The 25,410-nt window shown below is 38.0% G+C and overlaps 1 protein-coding gene and 2 pseudogenes across 1 annotated transcript in view; 1 reads left to right on the top strand and 2 right to left on the bottom strand.

The window, feature by feature from the left end:
• The first annotated feature begins 272 nt into the window (after positions 1–272).
• The window catches only part of LOC111345804 (fibroblast growth factor receptor 3-like), a 38,296-nt gene continuing 13,158 nt past the window's right edge, over positions 273–25,410 (top strand). Inside the window, exons 1-9 of the mRNA XM_088760045.1 lie at positions 273–1,112; positions 1,874–1,939; positions 3,455–3,496; positions 4,637–4,882; positions 13,500–13,673; positions 14,610–14,885; positions 15,892–16,215; positions 20,782–21,030; positions 21,837–22,082. Coding sequence (XP_088616171.1) covers positions 1,879–1,939; positions 3,455–3,496; positions 4,637–4,882; positions 13,500–13,673; positions 14,610–14,885; positions 15,892–16,215; positions 20,782–21,030; positions 21,837–22,082 — 1,618 coding nt within the window. The 5' untranslated portion in view covers positions 273–1,112; positions 1,874–1,878. The remainder of the gene's footprint in view (positions 1,113–1,873; positions 1,940–3,454; positions 3,497–4,636; positions 4,883–13,499; positions 13,674–14,609; positions 14,886–15,891; positions 16,216–20,781; positions 21,031–21,836; positions 22,083–25,410) is intronic.
• LOC148731115 (uncharacterized) lies at positions 17,055–17,690 on the bottom strand (annotated as a pseudogene).
• Positions 17,887–19,200, bottom strand: LOC148731114 (uncharacterized; annotated as a pseudogene).

Genomic DNA, 25,410 nt, shown 5'->3' with positions numbered 1-25,410 from the left:
ATCTACGCTGACATCCATCAGTGTGTGTAAGGCGTATTTCTGTGATTTGGTGAAGACTACCATAACTGACTTTTTATCCTCTGATCTACTTGTGCCCGCTATCGAGGAACATTCTCTTAAGTAATGCTAACGTTTTCTGCTCTGTGATAACGCCTGAATCTCGTCAAGGACCGCAAACAAAAATGTTTACGATGTCTGACTTACGATCACTGAGATTCTTAAATGCGTATTAAGAACGTTCATTATTATTATTATTATCACTATAAATTCTGCCAGGCGCAGAGGGGAGTTAAAACCGCAAGTACTTCAAAGACTGGTCATACGACGCATAAAATCAGTCAAACTCATAACGCGAAATCGACATGAAACATGTACATTTGAACTGGACTCTGGAAAGGCAATCCATCCTCAGTAGTTTGAATGAAGTTTTTGGGGACTTATTTTCCCGCATCGCATCCTGGGAAAATGTTTCAGAAATGTAAAGTTAGGTGCCATCACTCGCTTTTTATGCGTGACTGAAACCCAATTCCTTTTTTCCTAAAATGTAAGTTAGAATTTACGATGGATTGCTATTCCCTAACTTAAAACTGTATTTACATTAGATTTACATCATTAACTTCTCATGTTTTCTTGTCTCATCTTTTCTTCCAAGCCGAAAGGGAAGGTAACTATCAAAATCATCCGTTCCCATTAATGAAGAACTCTCCTGTGAGTTAATATATATCATTGACTCTCTGAACCACCTGCTGATCCGCAAATTGCAATCGCAAACAGAGCAAGGGGATCTTGGGGTGAATACGTCTGACGATAACCGATAACTGTTTCTGTTAAGTGTTAAAGTCGAAAAGACGTTACTTTCAGTTTTGGTCAGTTTTAATGTATTTCTGAAAACCTAGGTCCTGTAACAAACTATATTTGTACGTGTGATCATCATCAGATGTCAGTCATGTTAGGACTGATCGTTTGTTGTAACAAACCCTGTTATTTTATTTTACTTCAACGTAAAAGAAAAATAAGACAAACCAAACAAATTGGTTAGAATAGAAGTGAATTAACGATTTTTTTAAAATTATTTTTCTCTTTCATGGCATACTTTCATGATTTATAAGCGGGTGAGTACAACATGTTCAGCTAGTTCATGAAACTTATGATGCGGTTGTCAAGTAATTCAACGTTATATTAAGCCACTCATTTACTTATTGTATGTGCAATCTTTCTTTTTATGTTCACTTAACGTCCTCATCCTAACTCGTTTAACAGATTGTAAGTAGTTATTCTTGAACTATCGTTTATCAGTAGAAATAATAAAGTCCATTGAACAAACGAATAGTTCCCAATAAAAACATACAGGCAGAAAACAGTGTTCCTCTGTGGATCAGTGGATGATGCCAATACAAAGATTCATAATAGAAGCAAAACTTTTAAGTGTTACAGCGACTGAATATGAATGGCTTTGACCACCCTCTGGTAGGGCTTTAACAGCAACAGTGGCATTCAGAAGTGACAGCGTTTTAATCTTAGTCTGTTTCTTCAATCATTTTTGTACAGGCATCTATTTGAGCAGTAGAAAAAAAAAGAAAAGAAAAACCTCACTTTCCCGGGCTTGATAACATGATAAATCCCTGGGGAATGTTTGGAGTACATGGATGATGCCTATAAATAGGGACCTGTAGGGCGGCTGATTTATAAGCCTCAAGCCATCTATCTTTTTAACGCAGTGATTTTAGTTCAAGGTCTCTTTGGAAACTAGAAACCTAGGATATCGACAATGATAACTATTTACGTTCATATCCTTTACGGCAAGGTGCAGATTTATGCAGCTGGTAAAACATTTCCCCAAATGATTTCTTCGCACAACTTATTGTTTTTAAAGGTTGTATGGCGTGGTCATCATGGAGTGGCGACTGCAAAGAATGCAGACAGTACCGGGAAAGAGTTGGTAAGTGACAAGACGAGATTTTAATGCTGGTAATTCGAAAGTGCAATTGCTGGTTTTTGCCCATGGATATTTTTAAGACAGAAAATGCATTTTAAAGATTTTATTCAAATGAATTTATACAACTTTTTTTTCAAACTTCTTATATACTGAGATTGCAATATAGGCTGTGTTTAAATCTAAGGTGGCTGAACACAGTTTTTGATACCTTTGTTTCTTTCACCATTTTCTCTAAAGCCCTTGCCAAAACTGGCAGCAAGCAGGTTAACAACACAAACTTTGTTTTTTAATTAGTTGGACTGACGTATTGGCGTTGCCATGGCGACATGGATAGATATAAACAGGCAATTAATTTCTTTGTAGAAAATTTAGTCATTAGATTTTCTTTATAATTTGCATGCAACGAGCCTGTAACGGTACTCACAGGTTAATACCATTTTGCTAACAATTTAACAGAGAGATCTTTTAATTATCTCTTGTTGAAGGTTCACTCAATTTTCTACAATTTCCTTTGTTTAAAATCATTTTTTTTTAATACACCAGCTACTTATTTCCTAAAGTATTTTCGTGCCACATTCGTGAAATTCTAAAGAGTGGTTTTTAAGAAATAGGCATATTTCCGAGAAAGCAATTTTCCATTCAATCGCAAATTTTTGGCATGCGCTGCATTTAACTGGGTTCTTTCGATAACGACGAAAAAGCTGAGAATTGCTGGGTTCTTTGCACCGTTAACTTTTGTAATATACCCTTGTAATAAAAGATAAAAGACCTGAATACACTGCGCCAACTATAGAGAAAAATAGCACAGATAGTGCGCGTACGTGTTGTGTAAATAAAATTACCGCTCTTTTGACAGCATGTTTGTTTTTTGCTATCCCTGTGCGCGCGCTGAATTGCATCAGCAAAAGCGCGCGCAAAAACTGTGTTCAGCCACCTTGCGCTACACATGCACCGCCTCTCGGCGCTGGACTGTTATGCGGGAGGTCGAGGGCTCGAGCCCCGGCCGAACCAACACTCAGGGTCTTAAAATAATTTGAGAAGAATTTGCTACCTTTCAAAAACATCAAGAAATGGTTAGATATTCTAGTCTTCTCGGATAGGGACGAATAAATGGAGGTCCCGTTTCCTGCAGGGTTGGGGTAGGAGACGTTAATTCCCACATATGAGATTACTGTGTGATGGATGTCCTCCCCTGAGGTGGGATGGGTGGGATACTGAGCACACTTATTTGGAGCCTCGCTCTGTTGTGCGACCCTCGCCACACTCTGGTGAAAGTGATTAAGTAGATTAATAACCAAACATTAACTATTACTGTGGTTAGAAAAGTACCAAATGCATGTTCAAGTCATATTAACACGAGATTAAATTTATTTCTTGTCCGTTTCCTATTCTCTTAATTGGGAATTGTCCTAGAACCTTCACGTCTTATTATTTTTTTTTTCGCCGACAGAATCAAGAGGACTTAAACTCTAATCGCTTATTACTTTTAAAAGATTATCTGAATAACCTTGCTTCTAGAATTTAACTGCTCAAAAACTCAGGAGTCACGGCCTTGTAAATGTAAGTGGTTTGATGTATGAAGAGAAACAAGAGGACTCCAGAAGTGCTGGTCGAGAATACTCCCCCTCAGTCCCCCTCCTGTTTATTTATTTGCAATAAGAAAAAGAGAAGAAAGGGCAAAAAAAAAAAAAAAAAAAAAAAATGGACGCGTTGAATTAAAAAAAAATATATATATATATATACATTAAAATTTTACAGGACTTTTATCATTTCCGATTAGATGCTAGACTTATATTCTGTCAGGCAGAAGAAACACAATTTTTCTTTGGTCAGAAGAAGGCAAGATCGTTACACTTTCCTATTGAACAAGCGAGATTTTGGCTGGCGAGTGCTTTCTATTTTCTTAATCAGAATAATTATGACTGCCATCTTTAACTTTCGCAGCAGGGGAGAACTTGGGAGAGTTATAAATTTGCGCCAAGATTGTGAGCGACGGTCGAAAGGGGGAAGAGGGGAGGGGATGGGGCTTACCTTTTAAATTAATTATTAGTTTCCTTTTCAGAGATAAAAGGTCCTCCCCAATGAGTTCTCGGCGAGAGAAGTCTGTCAAACTAGGTTCCACAATTCAAATAAATTTGTTTGTGAGGGATTTCCCTAAGGCTGTGTTAAATTAGTTTTTGAGAGCAAGTACTTAGCATTTTATCAGTGAAAACTATATATAGATTTTAACAGCAGGGAAGAGGAAGGGAAAGACTGGAACTTACAACAAGGGGGTGAGCGACAGTTAAAAGGAAGGAAAAGGGGGAGGATGGGCGACATAAAAGAAAAAGTCCTCTTCAAACTAATTATCGGCAGTAAAATCTCGTCAAATTAGATTCATCAACTCGAGCGAAATACTTTATGAGGGGTTTCTTCTGAAACGGAGTTGAATTGGACAAAGGATGGAAAGTTATTTGGTAACACAAACATGCTCACCATTACTGATCGAGCGAATTATGGAGTCGCTGGTCACTACGCATTCATTGTAATGCGGCATTTGTTCAAATACTGAGAGAGGAAGGAAAGCAGCTTTTCGGATCAAATGTCACAGACTAATCTTATTTTACTTTTACTCTTTTAGTTATTCTCTCTGTTTTTCTGTTTTTCTTGTTTTATTATTTTTCACCTACTTTGAATTGTGTTTTTCAACTCTATGCCAAGTTCCTCCTGAAATCAATCCTCAGCTCAAGAATCAGTTGATTGGATATAATTCATCGCTTCAGTTCAATTGCTTTCTAAGAGGTTGCCCTACACCTGAGGTAAGCTGGACTAAGGATGGGGTGAGTCTCGGTAACAACAACACTCTCACGATTCGTCAAGCGAGATCGGATGACTCTGGCCAATACACATGCAGCCTCAAAAACAGCGAAGGGAGGAAGAGCTCAACCTTCTGGATTAAAGTGAGAGGTATGGTTCACATTTCTAGATATAAAGAGCTGGAGTCCATAATCAATATAATTTCAGTTAGATATGGGGAAAAAGCCGATTCTTAGGTTCCAAATCAGATTCAAGGGCTTCAAACGACTTATATATCTACTTCAAAATTGATGAAAATGATAAAAAACAAATTCATTGATAAGGGCATTTAAAGAGCGAGTACATGTCAACTGATATAAATGATGTGAGTTTATTTGTATGTAGACGCATGCAAATAGTTGTTTGGCAGTCCAAACCGATTGTTCTTTGGATTTTCGTTGAATATTTTTTGTACCGATCTCGACACCCCATCTTTTTTAACATGGCATTCAGTATAAAAATTCGTTTGAGATTTTAATTGACCTCCCATTTCACTCCTCATCAAAATGCTTGATGAATATCAGTGACAGACGAGTCATGATTTTATGTACATTATCAAAATTAGTAACGGTGTACGCGTTATGGTTTGTCAAAGCAACTATCGGCGCGTCTTTATCAAGTAAGTATTTATTATTGAAGTTGGAAAGCGATCTTTTTTTAAAAAAAACTTTCCTGAAAACATTTCACCGAATTTAAAATTGCTAATTCAGCGACCAAAAATTAGGAAGAGATATATGAAAACAATCCAGACGTCATTATGAACTTATACCCCTGTTAGAATTTGGATGTATAGAATGACAGATTTGAAAGGGACGTAGCAAGTTATTTTAAGCCTATTCCATACCTCGTAAGAATAGTGCAGGAATAGTAAAAACAACAATAATAATCGAATTTTTTACCCAGGATAACCCTTCAGTACAAAGTGCTGTTATCAGCAGGGTCCTGCTGGCTAAGAATTAAAGCTATAAATAAGAATTATTCAGATATGTAAAATAAAACTAAAGAACATATGAAGGCAAAAATGCATTAAGTTAAAAATCGTTAAAAATATTAAACAATAAACTTTCAAGTAATAAACGTCTAAGGATTGCCTAAATAGAACTCTAGAATTAATGTTTCTTAAAAATTAGAGGTAATGATTTAAAAATCGAGTCACCTAAAAAATAAAAGCTACGGTGCGCAAAATCCAGTCTGACCTTTGGTGGTGTTTCTGATTTCCCATTGTTTCTAGTGTTCAAAGCGTTATGATGTAATCGTTGAATTTAATCTTTCAATGAAAAGCATGCAGTGCCATTAAGGCAGTCAAATACAAAGTAGCGCGCTCTTTTTTGCAAAAAGTTATCAATTGTTAAAAATTGAAGATCACAGTTCTGCAGACTGCATTTCGAGGAAATGATGGCTTCGGATCTCAATGGAGCGGATCATGCGTTTGCGGGACTCTGACCATCAAAGACTAGTATAGCAGCCATACGTAAATATTTGTATAATCATCGATTGGTGAATTTGTCGGGCACTAACAGTATCAATGCTGGAACGGATGCGCCGTAAGAGGTTTGCTCTTCCAGCTACCTTCTTGTAAATTTTTTGAAAATGCGTTTCAAAACTAAGCGTCGGATCCAGATGCACGCCGAGGTACTTGTAACATGTAATGGTGTTGATGGGAGAACCATTGACTGAGAGCTTGACCTGACAGCCTTGAAACAGATTTAAGCGTTTACCGGTACCAAACAGCATCATTTCAGATTTTCCTTTCTTCAGATTAAAAATAAGTTCATTATCACGAGACCAGTTAGAGAGATTATCTAAGTCCTTTGAAAGGCTGCTTTGTATCGCATCGATGTCACTTGAGGATGTAAAAGTCCCCTTATCATCAGTAAAACTGATAATCCTACAATGACAAAGGGTACTATGCATATTATTAAAGAAAATGAGAAAAGGAGGGGTCTAAGGAACTCCAATGTTAATTGGATTTGGTTCAGAGGGCACACCATGAAACTGACCGATCTGCTTGCGATAAAATAAACAATCAGTAAACCATTGTAGTTCCATATCATATACACCATAACGGGACAGTTTACTCAATAGAACGGAATGACTGATGGTATCGAATGTCTTTGATAAGTCAATAAAAACGGCTCCTGTTGCCTTTCCGCTGTCGGTTTTCTTTCTGATGAAATCAGTGAAGTAAGTAACAGCTAGCTGAGCGGTTCGGATGGAAAGCAAACTGGTGCTCAAAAAGTAGACCATGACGCTCCAGATGAGCCATCAGCTGCTTGTACAATATTTGCAGACTATTACTAGTTGTTAATAAGCATGAAGATGAATATGGAGATGAAGATGTGGGAGATAAATGGACACGAAGATAAAGATGAAGGTGACGGTGATAGTGAGAAAGGGGTGAAATAGGAGCTCAAGGGTTGCACATATATACAGCTTACGGACTACACACAAAAGATGGAATAGGTATAATTCTTATTGAAGTTTCATTATTATCGAAGTGAGAATTTTCTCAAGCTTGAGGAAGCTCAAGAGTCAATACGGGCGATATCATTCCCGAGTAATAATATTATTGAGTGTATTACATTACAAAGGGATACGATTTGTTACAACTTATTCAGTTCCAGACCCTAAAAGAGCCCGCAAAGAAAAACTGCGGTAACGGCGCTGTAGTTTGTTGATTGGTACGAAATTCTTTATAATATGCTTGGGTCCTCTGTAATCGGATACGCTGTTGCAGTATCCCTGCCATTTTTGTTTTTCTTTGTCATTGATTGTCATTTTCAGCTGTGGGTACGCGAAGCGTGGAAAGAATGGTGCAGAATATGCAAATGTGTCAGTCACTTAAATGTAAACAAATCGATATGTCGACGGCAGACCAATTGATCGCGACCTTCCGAAATTATACCGTAACGCTTCTATCACGTTTCCAGAGTAATGCTGCGACGTTATAATTTAACTCGACCTTTCTTCGAAGGAGTTTCGATTTGATTTAAAATACTCGTCGCAGTTAGCATATGGGTAACCGAGTCAAAGCTCTTTGAAATACTAAAGGTGTAACTATGAGTGAAGACGCTTAATGCAATTGCTTTTGCGCGATCATCTTTCGCCATCATTTGCATTATTGTGGAATATTCCTCGCCGTTTCAGAGTATATTTTGTTTTTAACAAGGCGTCCAGCCCACAACCGTTCTTAAATACAATTTCAAGCCCTCATTCTTCTCACTGCGAGCCGTCAGTTTTTATATTGTTGTATATCGCTAAAATGAGTAACCGGCGAATTTTTATAGCGGAAAGCGTGACGTTGTTTTAACGTCGGACTTGTCAATTGTTTGCTTTTCTGATGGTTTTACCTTTCATCTGTTTAGTGACTACACCAACATTAATTTGTGAAAGTCATTGTGTGTACACCCCTGAATGTTAAAAATATAGCAATTCGAAGGAACAGTTTTAGTCTAAGTCATTTTGGTCAACAAAATGAAAATTTTAGAGGTGAAGACTTCGTATCACATACAAAAGCTGTCTTTTTTTTTTCAATACTGACATCGCGCGAAAAGAGAAGACTATACGAAAGATTGAAATTCTATTTGAGAACGATTGTGGCCGCTTTTTTAAAAACCCAATTCAGTGGCCACTTTTTTAAAAACAAAATATGCGAGGACACGGGCAAGTGATCATGAAAGAGATTGCAAAAAGCGACTGCGTGACACTCAGTAAGTTGTAAGATGACATATGTTCTCGTGTAACAGCCGAATATGGCAATTTGCGGTCTTTCCTTACATTTAGGCAACACGGAAAGCCGCAAAACTCTCTAACAAAAGTTAATCTTTCAAATCGACACTCTTAATCCCACAGGTATCAACGAACGCTTTTTATTCCACTAATTTATTTGTGTTTTTCTCGTTGCCATGTTCTCACCAATGGCGTACCTCCGCTTCTATATATAAAAACACATACAACCCACAATTCCTCCTTCCGCTCTGACGAAGGAGTAACGCTCGAAACGTCAGATTTTTTATTCGTTACGGTGGCCAATTTACATATTTCAACCGAGTTGATATAACCAAATTACATTGTTACTCCCACCGACGCAGCACCACAGTTTCTTTAGAAACTTTTAGCCTTTAGATTGAAAAAACAGTTTTCAAAGTTCCCAGTCTGCATTCTGTACCCAATGTGGAGTCTGTAGTCTGCATTTTGTACCTAGTCTGCATTTCGTACCCGGTTTGCAGTCTGTATTTTGTACTGACCGATAACTAAACTGTGAATTCTGACCATTCAGCCAACATCACCCCAGCAGTTCAAAGTAATACCAAGTAGTTTCAACTGTGTCCGGGAGTTACCCATTGGCATTTAGATATCTTCAAAACTCATTCAAACGCAATGTATTCACGACTTATTCACAATTTCCTTTTATTTATTTCTCTTTTTATCACGGTGGCCGTTGTTGTCTAGAAAGGTTAATGAATAAATAAATGAATAAATAAATAAGCATCTAAGGCGAAATGTCTTAAAAAAGGTATTTCTGCGACGGAGAGATCCAAAAAGTTCAAAATAGAGCGTTGGGAAATGACAAAGAAAGCGCAAGTCAAAACCTATTTTTGCATGTGATAGAAAGATTAACAATCTTGACAATGAACGAGGTAATGAAAACACGAAAAACTGCAAATATTCCTGAGCAAAATTTGCTGTAAAATTGCGATTAACTGTTCAAAACGATTCCTTTGGATATCTACTTCCTTTGCATCTATCAACAGCTTGAAGTTGTTTTGTGGATCTTTTTAATTCGTAATGAGACCCATTCAATTGAGACGAAGAATATTGCAGGCTTGATTATTAGGTGACAAGAGCTCTTCAATCTAGCTACTTTGTACTGGAAATGGAAAACGTTCTTTTGAATGGAGAGTAAGAATGAAAGATTAAAAAGTGAAACGTTTCAGCTAGCCGGTATGATTACAACTGCCAAATTTTAACCATTAGTCATAAAAATACCTAACCATAAAAAAAGACTTTTATTTTAATCGCAATGGACAGAAATTGACCGTAGGCCTTAAAATAGCTAGGGATTTAACTGTTAGCTGTGAGGGCCATCACCACATTGAGGCGTAGGTACTAAAAGTTGGAATCACCTGAAACCACCTGAAACCACCTGAAACCATCTGAAACCACCTAAAACCATCTGAAACCATCTGAAACCATCTGAAACCATCTGAAACCACCTGAAACCACCGATGAAACCACCTGAAACCATCTGAAACCTTCAAGGAAACCATCTGAAATTACCTGAAAATATCTCGAAACAATTTAAAACAACATGAAAGCACCTAAAAATTACGGGTAACATCAGAAAATAAGTGTTAACAATGGATTTTATCCACAGGGAGCCCGGCCTACGGATATCGTATATAATTCCGTACAGTACAGAATAGGCACCACAAACAGGTCTTCATGGAAACATTCCATTGTTCTTGTTGAAAACACACTCAATTAGCTCTACGAATGGCTGGGAGTTGCACGGGAATATGCGAATTCATTTCTTGACAAATCACTTGCGTGACAATAACAACATATGATCGCGAATGCAAAGAAGAAACTGTTTTAAACACGAAGGCGCGTTATAAAAGGAGCCTTAGGTCCCACTGGACCATTAGTCAATCAACCGTCGTGTGATGTAGAACTCTTAGAGTCAAGTCAGCTTGAGCTACAGATAATATAAAGCAATGAACAGCGGGCGCATTCCTCAAAATTGATTTATGTCTTCATCACAATACAAGAACTTTTGAGATTTGTATTTCCTTTCTCCAATGGAAACTGTCTTTATTTGTGGTGGTAAATTTGAGATCGAAGTAGGTGGTTCGCACGTTACCTCATGCCACCATGCTGGTGGAAGTAAACGATAGATATCTCATTAGCTCCTTTTGTTCGTCTACCAGCATTTAAATTTGACCCGCACACGTCAACGGTGAATTACAAATGAGCCTAGGTCTTCCCAGGGAAGACTTCCTTAAATAGCGCGTCTTCGTGTTTAAATCGAAGAAATACGTGAGATTTTTCAACAGGATCATGCAAATTATATATGAAAAAGCCCAGGAAGGCCTAAATATTTTCAAACTTCCTAAGGAAATTTTGAACATTGTGTTTCTTTTTAATCAGAGACGAATTTATAGCGTGACCTAGAGTTTCACTGACTTTGTTTTTGCAAGAGTGAAATATATGTGGATCTTTTGCATGGTATTTCACTGCAAATGACAGAATATAGCTGATGAATGGTGGCTTTAACTTTCACTGCCTAAGTCAGTTTCAGGTGGTTTCATCGGTGGTTTCTGATGGTTTCAGATGGTTTCATGTGGTTTCAGGTGGTTTCAGGAGGTTTCAGGTGAATCCAACTTTTAGTACCTACGCCACATTGAGGCCCTCCTAAGTGCATGACACGGTCATGAGTCTCTTGCTTCTCTTTGCAGAACTACCCATTGTTTAAATTATTCTAAAGCAGCCACTTCCCATAATGGATGGGGAACACTTTAATTGACTTGCCTATTCCAAAAATCAAAAGATTTAATCTGGAAAAAAGATGGTGCCTCAAGAATTCAAAGGGCAAAACTCGATATCGAAGAAGGAAAGACAATTATTGCCATATCAGATGTTGAAACTGGCGACAGCGGTAAATATTCCCGTGAATCGTCCAACATAGCTGGGAATAAAGGCTGATAGTTTCTAAAGAAACTGTTTGGGTCTGCGTCGGTGTGGGTAACGAAATAATTTCAATATATCAACAAAGTTGAAATGGTAAATTGGCCACCGTTACGATTATAAAAGCTGACTTTTCGAGCGTTATCGCTTTGTCGGAGCGAATAGAGGAATTGTGGGTTGTGTGTGCTTTAAAGGCAGAAAATGAAGCTACGTGATTGGTGGGAACATGGCAACGAGAAAAACAGGAATGAATTAGTGGAATGAAAAGCGTTCGTTGATATCTGTGGGATTTAGACTGCCGGTTTGAAAGATGAGCTTTTGTTCAAGAGTTTTACGGCTTTCCGTGCTAGTACCTAAGAGTAAGGAAAATCCGCAGATTGCCATATGTTGCTTAGAATGATTAGGTAAATTAAAATGTCTAGCGACTGGTTTTGATGTGTCCTTGTCATTCCTCTCCACGTCGCGAAGGTGTTCTCAGAATCTGTCACCTAGTCTTCTGCCTGTTTCGCCGATGTAAATCTTTTTGCAATAAGTGCAAGTTATGCAATAGATTACATTCGCAGAGGTGCACGTGAAGTGATCAGTGATCTTAATGGATCGTTTGGGTCCCGATATTTTCTCAATGTTGTGAATGAAAGGAAACGTTTTGCATCGTGCACGGGCGCATTTAAAAGTGTCTGGTTGGTCATTAGTCTGAAAAAGAACTTCTGACCGAAAAATTGCCTATGTTTTTGTCGCATTTGAATGAAATGAGCAGAGGCTGAGAAAAGATAGTGCTTGTCTCTGGATCGTTTTGAAGTAATGTAAAGTTTTTAAAAATGATGGATTTAACTGAGTGGTTGGGAAATAGATTCGCTGATGCGCGGGTAAAAATAATGGCTGGTAGTCTTTTAAATCGCAATGCCTTTTTTCGCCTCCCAGTAATTTTTTGTTTCCCTCTGATAGGTGCAAGTTACCATACACTCATGCTTCGCTTGTTGATGATCTGAAGCGGCGAAACAAGAAATGAGCGGAATTCGTTGCCGCGTATGTTTAATTTCAATCAGTTAAAAACCTTGCCGTCGCAAAAAGGTTTGTTCTGGGGCATTTTCGTTCCGAGGCAGAAAACTCTAAGGTTTGTTATCAGATAAAAACGGGAGAAAACCCTGTAACGGCTTTACAATGCAAATATTTTTTAAGCAGCTGAGGCGAAACAAGACATAAGATCGGAAAAAAGTGGAATTTAGCTTGTGCAGGCGAAGAAAGATTCTGTTTACAGCGTCGAAAGTTGACGAATTTTGAATGTGTGCAGTTTGTTTAAACTATATATGCGTACATTATTTTTCGGAGTTGGATGGTTACAATACTTGTGGATCTCTCAATGAGTTAAGAGGGGCTTGACTTTTGAGATTAAAAGCAACCCTGCATTACCGCAAGAACAATAACTACAAGCTCACAACCATGTTTTATCTCTAGATTAAGTGCTTTAAGTATGAGTTAGTCGTAAGTATTCTTTGACTATTTCCCTCTTTACACATGCATCTCGCGTGGCCTTGCGGCCACGATACGGGCAAATGAAAGCGTCTCTTTGTACATCTCGTTATTCATTTCTGCTTTTCTGAACTTGCGTCAGCAAATGTGAGGTTCAAATGGTTTTTCTTGAACATTGACTACAGTTGATAACATAAGAATAATCTGAGTTGAACTAGTTTTGCTGGCGACGTCCGTAAACCATTCATAACGTTCGCGTGACTAAACTCAGTTAAATCCCAAACCTGCATGACTCACAACTAAGAGTAAATCAAATTATTTTTCACTAAGGATTTTTAAACTCGAGATACTTCAACAAATTATATGCAAACTCTACAACATCGCTCCTTACCAAATTAATGAGCCCACCGCAGTTAAATGTTAGCTTGAACATTCAAATTAATGACAATGGAAGGTCGAAATATAGACTGTGCCTTTGTCGTACATACCGTAATTTGTAAATGATCTTAATATATCGTCTATGGTTGTTTCTCACATCACAGTTATTTGCAACATTGTACTTTTTTTTAAGTCGATGGTGGCTGGAGCGACTGGAACTCATGGAGTATCTGTACCAAGCCAGTTGGTGGTATACAAACAAGGAAAAGAGAATGTACTAATCCAGAGCCAGCAAATGGTGGGAAACACTGCAATGGGGCCAGAGCACTGCTGAGAGAATGTAGCAACACGTCCAGTTGTCATCAAGGTAACATACAAAAGTCTAATTTTGTGATTTCAGTGAGAGGAAAGTCTCTGACAAAAAAAAAAATAATGAATACACGAATAGATATTAAAATAACAATGAATTTAGGACAAATTCTGGGTTTGAACTTTAATCACACACTATCATGAAGGCATGTATGTAAAAACCACAAATTACTTAAAGTAAGGATTTCATTAGAAGTCTCACATCCTTCATTAATGCATTAAAACTGTACCTGTACAAAATTCACCATGTACGTTTTAAAAGAAAGAGAAAAAAACTCGTTCCATGTATATAAATTGTCAAGTTACCGTTTTCTGATAGCTATAGATTATGCTCGTTTTAAGATCTCTTCTCCTCTTCTATTCAGCATAGCAATTATTACAATGAACGTTATGTCGAGGGTCCTACTTTGATTACAAAACTTTTTCATACCCGTTTCACTCAACCTCGATGGCATCATTATTTTTGAGACTTTCCGTAATCTGAAATATTTAGGTGTTTTCTATGGCATACGAGGGAAAATTCTAAGGACATGAATTCATAATCTGCTTAATCATTTTAATCGGCAAACATCATTATGTCTGTAATAGAATAAGAAAGAAGGTAAATTTTGAGCTCGGTAAAGAACGAAATAGAGAGGGTGGTTGTTCGTCTTGTCACAAGCGTGGGACAAGGAACAAATTCTAACTCTCCACGAGGAATGAAACCTAAGACCTTCATATTCCGTGCTCCTATGCCCTACCACTGAACCACAGAGACTCCATCGTGACCAAGGCCCCACATAAAGTCCATGTATAACACGCGTCCTGCATACTGCTGGGATGTTTGTTATTAGTTTGATTATTATCGATGTTATTTCCATCATCAAAACAATGAAAAACAAAAAGAACAAACAAACGAAATAACTAGATTTGTTCCTTTTTTTAACTTTTAAAGCATTTCCACTGCGTTTTAAAACAGACAAGAACCCATCTGTCGGTAAAATGGAAATCTACACGAACAATAGCTGGGAAAAGCTTTGTACCAGTCAATGGGATGAAGCTGATCTAAATTCAACCTGCATGGCCATGGGCTATTATAACAACGGTGTTTATGTTAATGACACACGGTATGCAGAAAGAGGCAACGCCTCCAAGACATCCATCTACCACAACTGCACCATTCCAACTACATGTGATAAAAACCTGGCAAAGAAACAGCAATTTTGCAAAGGTAAAAGTGAATTGTACTAATTTTCCGGCCTTTATACCACGATAACTTCAAGTGCATTGACAGAAAGATAAAATTGCCTGAGAGAAATTATTTTTAGTCTTCGAGGTTTGCTCAGATACAAGAAAGGTATCAAAAATTAAAAATTCTGCCACAGCTGGCAGTAATGTCGCAGTATGATTGGCTAATGTCTTGTGGACTCACTCGACTGCGCCTCGTGAGTCCTCAAACTATTGTCGATTAGTTGATTTTAGCTGTTTTCTACAACTCCAGTTACATGCTTAAAAGATAGCTATTTAATATAGCTGTCGAAGTAAGAACCTGCGCTATCATGCATTTATGGCTGATAAACGTCATAGTTTCAAAAGAATAGTCAAATTGATACTTTTAAATCCTTAATTTCAGCTCCCCTAAAACTTTTTTCTCCTTTTCATTTCCCATTTTTCCTCTTTTACGTGCAATAAGAAAATCTCCACATTTCCAACTGACACCTGAAAGAACGTCTCTTCCTTCAGAGTTTATAGTCTATCATATGAATTTCCCGATTGCACTCTCACAGTTTAGCGTAATAAAGTTACGAAAACATGCTTTCAAAAGTTCTAAAATACTGCAAATATAAATTAGATCTTGTTTGCTTTCAAGTTAGTATAATGATGAAACTTGCGAGGTGAATCACACGAATGCTTTAATTGTAAAAGAGGATCGTCGACCACATCGCCTCAAGCAGACCAACATTATGCAACGTAAACGTCTTGATCCACATCGGAAAACAAATGACACCTGCAACATCGAAACTATTATTTTCCGAACCGATGAAAATTGTAGCCTGACGGAAAATATAAAACAATATGCCAAGAATGTTGAAGAATACAATCACTTAGTGATTTAGTGGCACTAACTGAATAATTCACTACGTGATTTATGGCCATTCGTAATGTTTCAGATATTTATCATTCCTATAATTAGCGAATTTTATCCTAGTGTATTTAACGTTTTATAATTTCCTAAGTTCCTGTTCGCTTGAATGGTGCAAATGTGGAGTATGGAGGAAGAGTGGAAGTATTTTACAAAGGTAAATGGGCAAAGATCTGCAGGAATGGATGGGATTTTGACGATGTCAAAGTCATTTGTCGTCAACTTGGCTTTAAGGAGGCTTCGGCGAAATTGAATGGTTCAGACTTAAAGGATGAGGGAATTCCTTTTGTAATGTCAAATGTCTCTTGCAATGGAGATGAGCCAGAACTTGCATCTTGTGCTCGTATTGATGGAAAGGTTAATATCCCACCTCAATGTTTATCAGATGGCAAGGGTTCTCAGGCGTGGTGTCAACCAAGTAAGTAGTTCATTATCAAGCCCGAAAGGTGATTCTGTTCTCTCGTGTTGTCTCTCTTCCACGGTTAGAAACTTTAGGGTAAAGGAAAGTCAGCTAAAAACTCGGAGCTATAGATGACTAGTAGCTCTTTTCTGAAGAGTGCCTGTTGGAGTACGGCTCGCGAAAAAGCATATATTTTTTTTCGCATATTTTACACTTAAGATAAAGATATGGCTCGGACTGGGGGTGACATGACTTGCTTTGGGGTGACATGACTAAGCTTATTGGTGATTTTACTTAGTTGGTCTGAGGTAATATGACTCAGGTGAATTAAGCTAGGGCTCAAATGACTTTTATGGGGGTTTCAGTGGCTCTTTATCGGATTTCATGACTCGGTGAAGGGTTACCTAGGTCTTTCAGGGTCTTCACGTCTTTTCAAAATTTGGATGTAACATAAATTGACAACGGTTGACATGACTTTGTGTGGATTAATGTAACTTAGCCTAATATAATGTACGAAAAATCTACAGATTTGTCAGTTTAAGGATTGGTATAGGTAAATATACTCATCTTTCCTTTCTGTACCTGTGATGGTACGGTCAGAAAAATCTCCCACACTGATAGAATGCGGTGGATTTTAATCTAATTTCCTCCAACAATTGTTTGAAATTTAGGTAGTAGAAGGTTCGAAGCTGGATTCATTTGAAATTAATCTCGCCAATCGAGAGCATTCCATAATTAACCATGTCACGCGACAAATTTAAGAGACCGAAAATAAGGCTTTTTTAATTGCAAATATCTCCAATGGGCAACGTTACATGTCGATCAACATGTGATCACAGTAAAAACCAATCATAGTGCTATGTTTCTGCCGAAAAAATTTTTTGGCCTCTGAAATATTTATAAGCGAGATTTGCTTTAACACCGGTTTCCTCTCCCTGGAATAATGTTTTCTGAAAATTAAAGCGAACACGCTCGGGAAATTGGATTGACTTCTTTCTCTACTCCATTGCTCAACCCTCCTCCACTGATGGATTGTCATCAGCGGCTGATACTGATGGGGTCTCTGTCACTGACGGAGCATCACCAACTTCACCTTGCCCATAGTCTCCTGTAACAGTTTTACAGGTCTCTGCCCACTTTGCTACGATGCTGTCATAGTCCGATTTTCTTTCCTATAATTTAACTTGATTAGGTGGCGTCCAAAATCAAGATGTTTCTCTACACCTTTCAATTCCTTGTAGACTTTGACACAGTTGTTTAGGGCAGGAATAGGAGACGACCAATCGTTTTGCTGACTCAGCCTCGTCTGATTGAATTGTTTGCACTTCCGTTGGCGCTTATGGTCCAAGAACTTGGGCCTCCATTGCTCCTGCACGTAACGTGCCGACTTCTTGTAACGGTTGGCTAAATGGCTGAAGTTCTTTTATACCTGTAGGACCTTTAAGAACAACTCCTCCACATTTCCACAAGACTTTATTCTTGATGATCTCCATTCAAATTCAACGCTTTCCGCCGGAGCTTCCAACAGATTTGCAACTGAACTTTCCTTCTTTCATTGAGTTATGTTCGAGTCTACCAGAACATGTGTGAAGTAAAAAATCCTAGGTCAAATATCAATCAAGTCATCGCGTTCCCATTGGATACCTAGACAACAGTACAAATCACGTGCGACTGAGTAACGAAATCTATTTAAGTAACGAAATCGATAGTAACGAAATATATTTTCAAAACATACTTCTGAAGCTGTGCCAGCGCCAAAAGCCTGCCGGTGCCCACATTGTATGCCTTCTAAGCTCTCAGTCCAGCTCAATCGAACAAGAAATTGTTCAGTGCTCGAGTTGCAGTCATGCTACGTTTCATCATAATAAGAAAAGAATCTTGGATTTCTACTACAGTGGCATAAAAGCCCTTTACCCCACCATACGATTCAATTGCAACCTTCATGTAATTGGCGGTGTTTATGTCATTTCCCTCGTTTATAAATCGCCGCTTGTGACATTTACGAGTGGCTATACGGCGGTCACAGACATCTTTGCCGGCTTGGGGATGCTGAGGTCATAGCGTAAGATTCTGATTCCGACGCGCTCGCCAAGACTTGCCAATGACAGAATAAGATACGCATAGTGGTAGCACTCAGCGTTATCAGATCGTAAGAAAGCTTCTATGAGGCTAGAATAGCCAGTCTTTAAAGCCACAAGCGTACTTTCCAAGATTGATGCCTCTGCAAGCCAGTTTTGGGTGCATTTGTCGAAAGGGTGGATATAGCTTCTTGCCTAGAGAAAAAGGGGATTGTATTACCTAATTAGTATTGTCACCGTTAGGCATACAGCCAATGTTGAGGTAAAGCACTATATTGTGAAACACCGACGCAATAGGGAATTTGTTTAAAGCATGTACTTGCATTTTCGGTTTACCAACATTTTTACCTCCAGAAATTGCGTAAAATGTGTAAATCAACTTTTTCTGGCCAATGTCTTCTTCACAGATATAATATTTGCTGATGTCTTGGTTGCGGCATCGCTTTCACTTTATTGCGTTGATCTAAGTTAGTCTGATGACTACTAGATTAGTTTATCACTCCTTCTGTTACGCTGGCGCAGAGCCTTAACCTGTTTATAGTCGAACGTTATCGACTACCTTTTACCTTGTGTGCAAAGTAAATGGTCAAAATTTTTTTTTCCGTTTCCTACTGAAGCTTTTCTGTAACAAGAAGTAAGCAGTTATTGTCATATTGACGTGCGAAATAAACTATTTACAAATTCTGTTAATTTCCCATCCAGTTTAAGTAATTTCATCTATTAAGTATTAATTCTCTGGCAGAAGAACAAGGAATACCACTGGTGTCTATCTGGTTCGAATTTTGCAAGAGACATGGTTCCAAACAGGAAAATTAAAAAAAAATCATACCTGCACCGACGGGAACAAGAACTCTCCATTTCTCTATAATCTTTTTACACATCTGTAGGCTTGCTCCTCTTTCTGGTTTTCGTCGCTTGTTGCCATGTAGAATAAGGTAACATTTTAGACTTGGTCTCCACCAGGTTCCTACCGGAGCGTGATGCTTCGGACACACTGTTATATCGTCCCCTATCTCATCAAAGAATCCCACTGTAGCTAAAGTGAGGTCTTTTCCCGACCAAACAGATGTTTGGGCAGACTTCGGTTGTCGCAAATGAGATTTGATATCCCTCCCACAGGATAACAAAGGAAATAATTCATTCTTCTTTTGAAATCTCACTGAAAAATCACAAGTGCTATTGGGATGCCAAGATAACAAACAAGACAATTGGGCAGCCATAGCTTTGGATTGCCGCTAAAAAAAATCGATCAAGTAACGAGAAAAAACAACGGCAAGACTTCACTGACAAGAAAAGACTACGTGTTTTTTTTGTCATCTTTGTTTACTTTTCATGGCGACGGCGTTTACATTAGCCTGATTAAAGGAACTCTACCTCGAAAATAATCATGCAATCAGACTTAACAAAGGTAAAAGAAGATAAGTTTTTTTTAAAGTAGAATGGGAATTTCATTCCAGAATTCATGCAAGTACATGTGACAGGAGCACGTGTCACGCCACACACCTAAATTTGCATGACGGCTGTTTTTTCTCTGGAAGGAAATTAGTCAAGTGCATCCTAAGTTTGATAGTAGATTTAACAAGTATGGAAGGTAACAAAATGTACAAAATATACCTCGCATATTTTGTTTTTAGCTGTTGACTTCCAGCGTATAAACCAGAATCGGTGTTATTAGATCTGCTAGTAACTGTCAGTGAATTGTGTCAATATCTTGGAATTGGTGCAATTTATTCAACGCCACGATTTGATTCGGCTCATTAACTAGCAGCTTGTGATCACAAAGTGCTTAAATTAACCTTGCCTGTCACGCACTTCGGAGGAATATGATCACGACTATTTCAAATAAGCCAAAAATTGTTTTTCGTCAGAAACATAGCACTCTGATTGGGTTTTACTGTGATCACATGTTTATCGACAAGTAACGTTGCCCATTGGAGATATTTGCAAATAAAAAAGCCTAGTTTTCGGTCTCTTAAAATTGTCGCGTGACATGGTTAATTATGAAATGCTCTCGATTGGCGAGATTAATTTTAAATCAGTCCAACCTAGAACCTTCTATTACCTAAGGTTCAAACAATTGTTGGAGGAAATTAGATTAAAATCCACCGCATTCTATCAGTGTGGGAGATCTTTTTTGAAAGTTCAATTTTAGGGCTAATTTCGGAGTTTATCCCTGGGATTTGATGTGAAAGCCCTGTACCCCAGAGATTAACCGGGAGCCCAAACCACTTGGAGTCTTCAATAACTTTACGACCTTAATCATCTGTGAAAGTCTGAGAGAAATCGGTGAGATGGCATGTGTCACGTCTGCCTGGTCCTCTCGTGGACAGACTCAACTCCTGACTCGGTCCAACGCGTTTTGCGGAGATGAAGATGAGAATTGCGCAAAATAGGCCTCAAACACTTGTATAAAATCTCTATCAGATATGTTGATATTGGACAAGAGTACTTTTTTCCGTTTAGTGATGCCACCGTTTTCTGTTTTGGTTTTTCTTTAACCTCCTAGTTCGACCAAAAGTAAACATTTCTGGAGCAAGCAATCTCATCATAGAGGGAAACAGAGTGAACTTGACGTGTGAAATTGTGGCTGGTCGGCCTGCGCCTGAGATAACCTGGCTCAAGAATAAGACTTTGCAGGAAAAAGGCTGGTCTCTCCTTTTCCCTAAAATAAAAAAGAGCGACGAAGGGCGGTACACTTGTAAGGCACAGAATCCCGCGGGAATATTTACCAAATACGTTGATATTTCTGTTATGGGTGAGTTTGTTAATCTCACAGTTATGTATTTGGTTTGTCTACTGGGTGAAAATCAATGTTCCGTGGGCCGGACTTTGGATTAAGGGGTCTGGGTCTGGGCTACAGGATCATTCTTTAGGTAAGTAACAACTTGGTTTATGAAGGATGACACATAAACGGTATGAACTGTTGAACTAGTGGCTCTGTGCCCTAATAATCTTCTAAAGACAATTAAGAATAGTTTAGAAACAGGCAGAACTTGAGGAACTTATAGAATTCTTCTTATGTATTTCTAAAGGGATTCCATTCCGTAGCTTTACCCCACGAACTTGAAAAGTTCTACCTTCTTCCGTTTCCCTGTTGTACCGAGGGCACATTAAATTGTAGTTCCTATGACGACTGACCCTACTGTGTAAGTCAGAATTTCTGGGAACTATCTGCGTTAGATAACTTTGACAGTCGGTCTCTCTGATGCATGTTGTGTTGCTGAGTGAGATAAAAGTACTAAGTAGAAATGAATCTTAAGAAAACCATCAGGAAAAACTTAACATCTAACGTTTCAGCAATGTTAACTGCAATGAATTAATTTGTTAGAACCAGGTCCATGATAAGTGTTTTTTCAGACCGCTTAATCTTATATCTGTTGGTGCGTGATGATTTTAAAGCTCAGTTAGGATTTTTCAAGCATTTGCATGATAAAATCAAAGCCTGTTTAATCATCGTCTTTATACTTATGTATTTGAGTGGTGGTGGTGCGGTGGGGGTTTTGAACATGTAATGACTATATTTGCAATTTGCAGTGTGCGTCTTTTCTGCTCGCCTTGCAGTTCCACCCCGTGTAAACCTTAAGATCAAGAATGTTAGCATTGAAGTAAACTCCAAGTTTACTGAGAAGTGTTATTGGAGTGGTGATTCAGAAGTTTCTGTCAACTGGACCAAGGATGGAGTGCTTCTTAGTAACAAAAACACCCTGGTAATTAAACGCGCGACCTTTAAAGATAAGGGCAAGTATGAATGTACTGCTCAAAATGATTATGGCAAAGCTGACGCCTCCTTCTGGATCGATGTCACAGGTAAACTCCATACTGTAGCCTATGTCATATATTGAACTTGTAACTCGAGAAAGTGTTAGTTTATGTAGTTTAAGTGTCTCTGTCTGAGAAAGTGTTCCAGGGGCCAAAAGTGGTGGTCAACCGATTTGGCTGAGACTTGGCACAAAGGTTGAGTGTGATAAGATATTTCAAAAGCCACTTTGACCCACTTCTCTCACTGTTCGTTCTGGAGTTTCAGGGGGTCCCATTTGTGGCCTATAGAGCACCAAGAATTCATCCTTTTAGGTGGCATTTTGAGAGCGCTATAAAACTCCATTAGTAAATTGTCCTGCCAACGGAATTTGACCACGGAGTCTACTTAAGTGGAGCTTTTACTTCGTAAATGTAACTTTGTTCTCAAGCGATTAGACATAGAGGGGCCTGGGGCTAAAGTTAGGTCAAATTTGAGGTCAAAATCACTACCCAAACTTGCCACTTTTCAAAAAACCATAATATTCACCTGCCTTGTTGTATAACTTTCATACCAAGTCCAGTATGCACTTTAGTAAACCATTTATCAAAATCAGTTGAGAAAAACTTGGCTTATTTAGTTTTGTTAAGTTTTTGGCACAAACTCTCCATGCCCCTCTAAGGCCAGGCAAAATGGAGTTTCGAGCATAATTCACGCTATAAACTGACCAAAGTCTTGACATACAGCCTTTATTTTGTATTTGTGGAGTGAAAATGAAACATTAAAGCCAAATCATTGTCATTATTTAGAAATACCTCGACTCAGCTTATAATTACTCTAATAAGGCCTCCGATTAGAATTGCAAATCAGCGGTTTAGCAAAATAAAGGTAATTTTTTCCTATGAAAACCTAGTACTCATCATAGCCTAAATGATGATGTTCTGACCTAGATATGGCAATATTTTTTAAAGATGATTGAATTCTTCCTGATCTATGTTTGTTAGGCCATATTTCCATACATATTATACTCCAAGCATGCAAAGTCTCAGGCCGTTTTTTAATTGAAAGTAAAGTGGCCTTAACCCAGCCGGCCTTAACCATTAACCTCGGAATAAAACGATCGTTAAAAGATGATCTACGCCTGACCTTTGAATAGACAGTGAATAGCTTTTGCAAATACCCATCACTTATAGCGAGCATGACCATAAGCTTTACACACTTTATTTTACACACTTTATTTTTTCTTTTTCTTACAAAATGATTTAGATTATGTTGACCCGCAGATAGCAAATTTGCTATTCGAGGCGGGTCAATCATCAACAAACATTATTTACAATATATAAAGAAAATTAAAAACTAAATAATTAGATATTGTTAAATTATAAAAAGAAGCATAGCTGGCAAATACATCAATAGTTGTTCAATAAAGTATAGAAGCAAATACATTAGTACTGAAAGCAATCGGATCAATTTGTTTTAATTATGCAGTCCTTAAGTTTAGAGGAGATCTTTTCAACATCAAGATAAGAATCTTCATTATCTAGTATCTGAAATAAAGACGTTTTAATTTGTTTATTAAAGGAATGTTTTGATAACGTTTTGAATTCTTTCGGTATCTTATTCCAAATTTTGACACCAACACGCGAGAAAGCCTTTTTTTGTAGGTTAAGTCTAGAGTACTTTGTACTAAAGAGCTGCGATTTGGATGATCGAGTATTGTAGGTATGAATATGAGATGTTTTAGTAAATAGTTTCAAAATATTAATGGGAGCCCTCTGGTTGTGCACGTCAAACATAAGTTTACTTACGGCTTCATAATATAGGAACGTAACAGGCAGAATTTTTGCTTTGGCAAATAAAGGGATGGCATGCTCTCTTCGATCGGTGAAATAGATTAAGCGCAAAACTCGCTTTTGAAGAACTAAAATCTTGTTTAAATAAGCATTTGACGCATTGCCCCAGGCAAGGAGTCCATAAGTTATATAAGGTAGAATTAATGAATTGTAAATATTTACAAGGATAGTAGAGGGAACGAAGTACCTCAGCTTTGCAATCATCCCTATTGTTTTACTTATTTTTACGATAACAGAGTCAACATGGTTTTTCCATGACAAATTTTGATCAATTAAAACGCCTAGATATTTGATATAACTTTTTTGCTCTAAACTAACTCTTCGGTTTGTCTCACAATCTAAAATACCTATTTGTGGAGAAAAATGCATTTTTTTCCGATGAGGACGGAAAATTAAGAAATTTGATTTTTTTGTATTCAATGTCAACCTATTTGTAGTTAACCAGTCATGTACGTTATTCAACTCTACATTAACCGTTTGCTCGATCGCCTTAAGATTCTTATCAGCATAAAGTATATTAGTATCATCCGCAAAGAGATAAAATTTTAGCTTACGTGCCGCAGTGAGCACCGTCCAGGTGACTCGTGATCCATCAGAGATCTTAGGTACTTTAGAACTGAATAAATGGAACCATCCAACAAGGGGGAATCCACAGTCAGAAGAGCTGGATGACAAGAAATTATTGTTGCTGTTTAAATGTAGCAAATGGCCTTTTTAGTGCCACTCTCGCTAAGAGCGGTCCTCTCAACTTCCCGTCCAAACAAAACTATCCTTAAATTTTTTCCTATGAAAAGGATTTAGGAAACATGTTTCAAAATAGTTCTAAGGTTTTCCTGTTTTCTTTTGCATGAAGATTTCAACTTTCGTGAACTCTCTGCCAAGGGAAGATTAGCTAAGGTGTTGCAAAAGCAAAAGCTCAGTCAACTACAGTCATTGTGCGAGTTATTTGACGTTGAAATTATAGGTAGTACTAATCGTAAGGCATCGTATTATGAGCCTCTTCTACAGTTAGCAAAATCCTGATTGCCGCAAGTGATGGTCAACAAACCCGCGTTACTCAAAACTCAGTAAAGGTTGCGTGACTCCTCGACTTGGTACAGTCCTCTCACTCTCACGTCCAGTATGGTGGGTCAGTCGATACAATAACAATCGCATCTCGAGGTGTTGCATGGCATGTTTCATATAAACTGCAGCACAAAATATTTGTTATTCAGCTCTCCTAACTGTGGATTTCTTATTTACTGTCGGATGATTTGATTTAATCAGCTCTAACGAACCAGGGAAATCAGATGGATCACAAGTCAACTGGACGCTACTCACTACAACCCGCATGTATCATCCTGCTCTTTTACTGATGCCATTGTGCGTACAAGAGCTAGCATGGCTGGCAAAAGTTTAACCATAGATCTGTTAACGGTCGTTTTCGTTAAGCTCACTTCAAATCGCATCTAAAAATGGGCCTGAAATAATATAGAGACTTTGCATGCTTGTGAGTACAGCATATATGGAGATATGACCTGAAAAATATAAATCAGAGGAAACTTTA

This window comes from Stylophora pistillata, chromosome 5 (genome assembly GCF_964205215.1).
Source record: "Stylophora pistillata chromosome 5, jaStyPist1.2, whole genome shotgun sequence".
Lineage (NCBI taxonomy): Eukaryota > Metazoa > Cnidaria > Anthozoa > Scleractinia > Pocilloporidae > Stylophora > Stylophora pistillata.
Note: the sequence above shows the minus strand (reverse complement) of the source record. Positions and strands in the feature narration are given on the sequence as shown.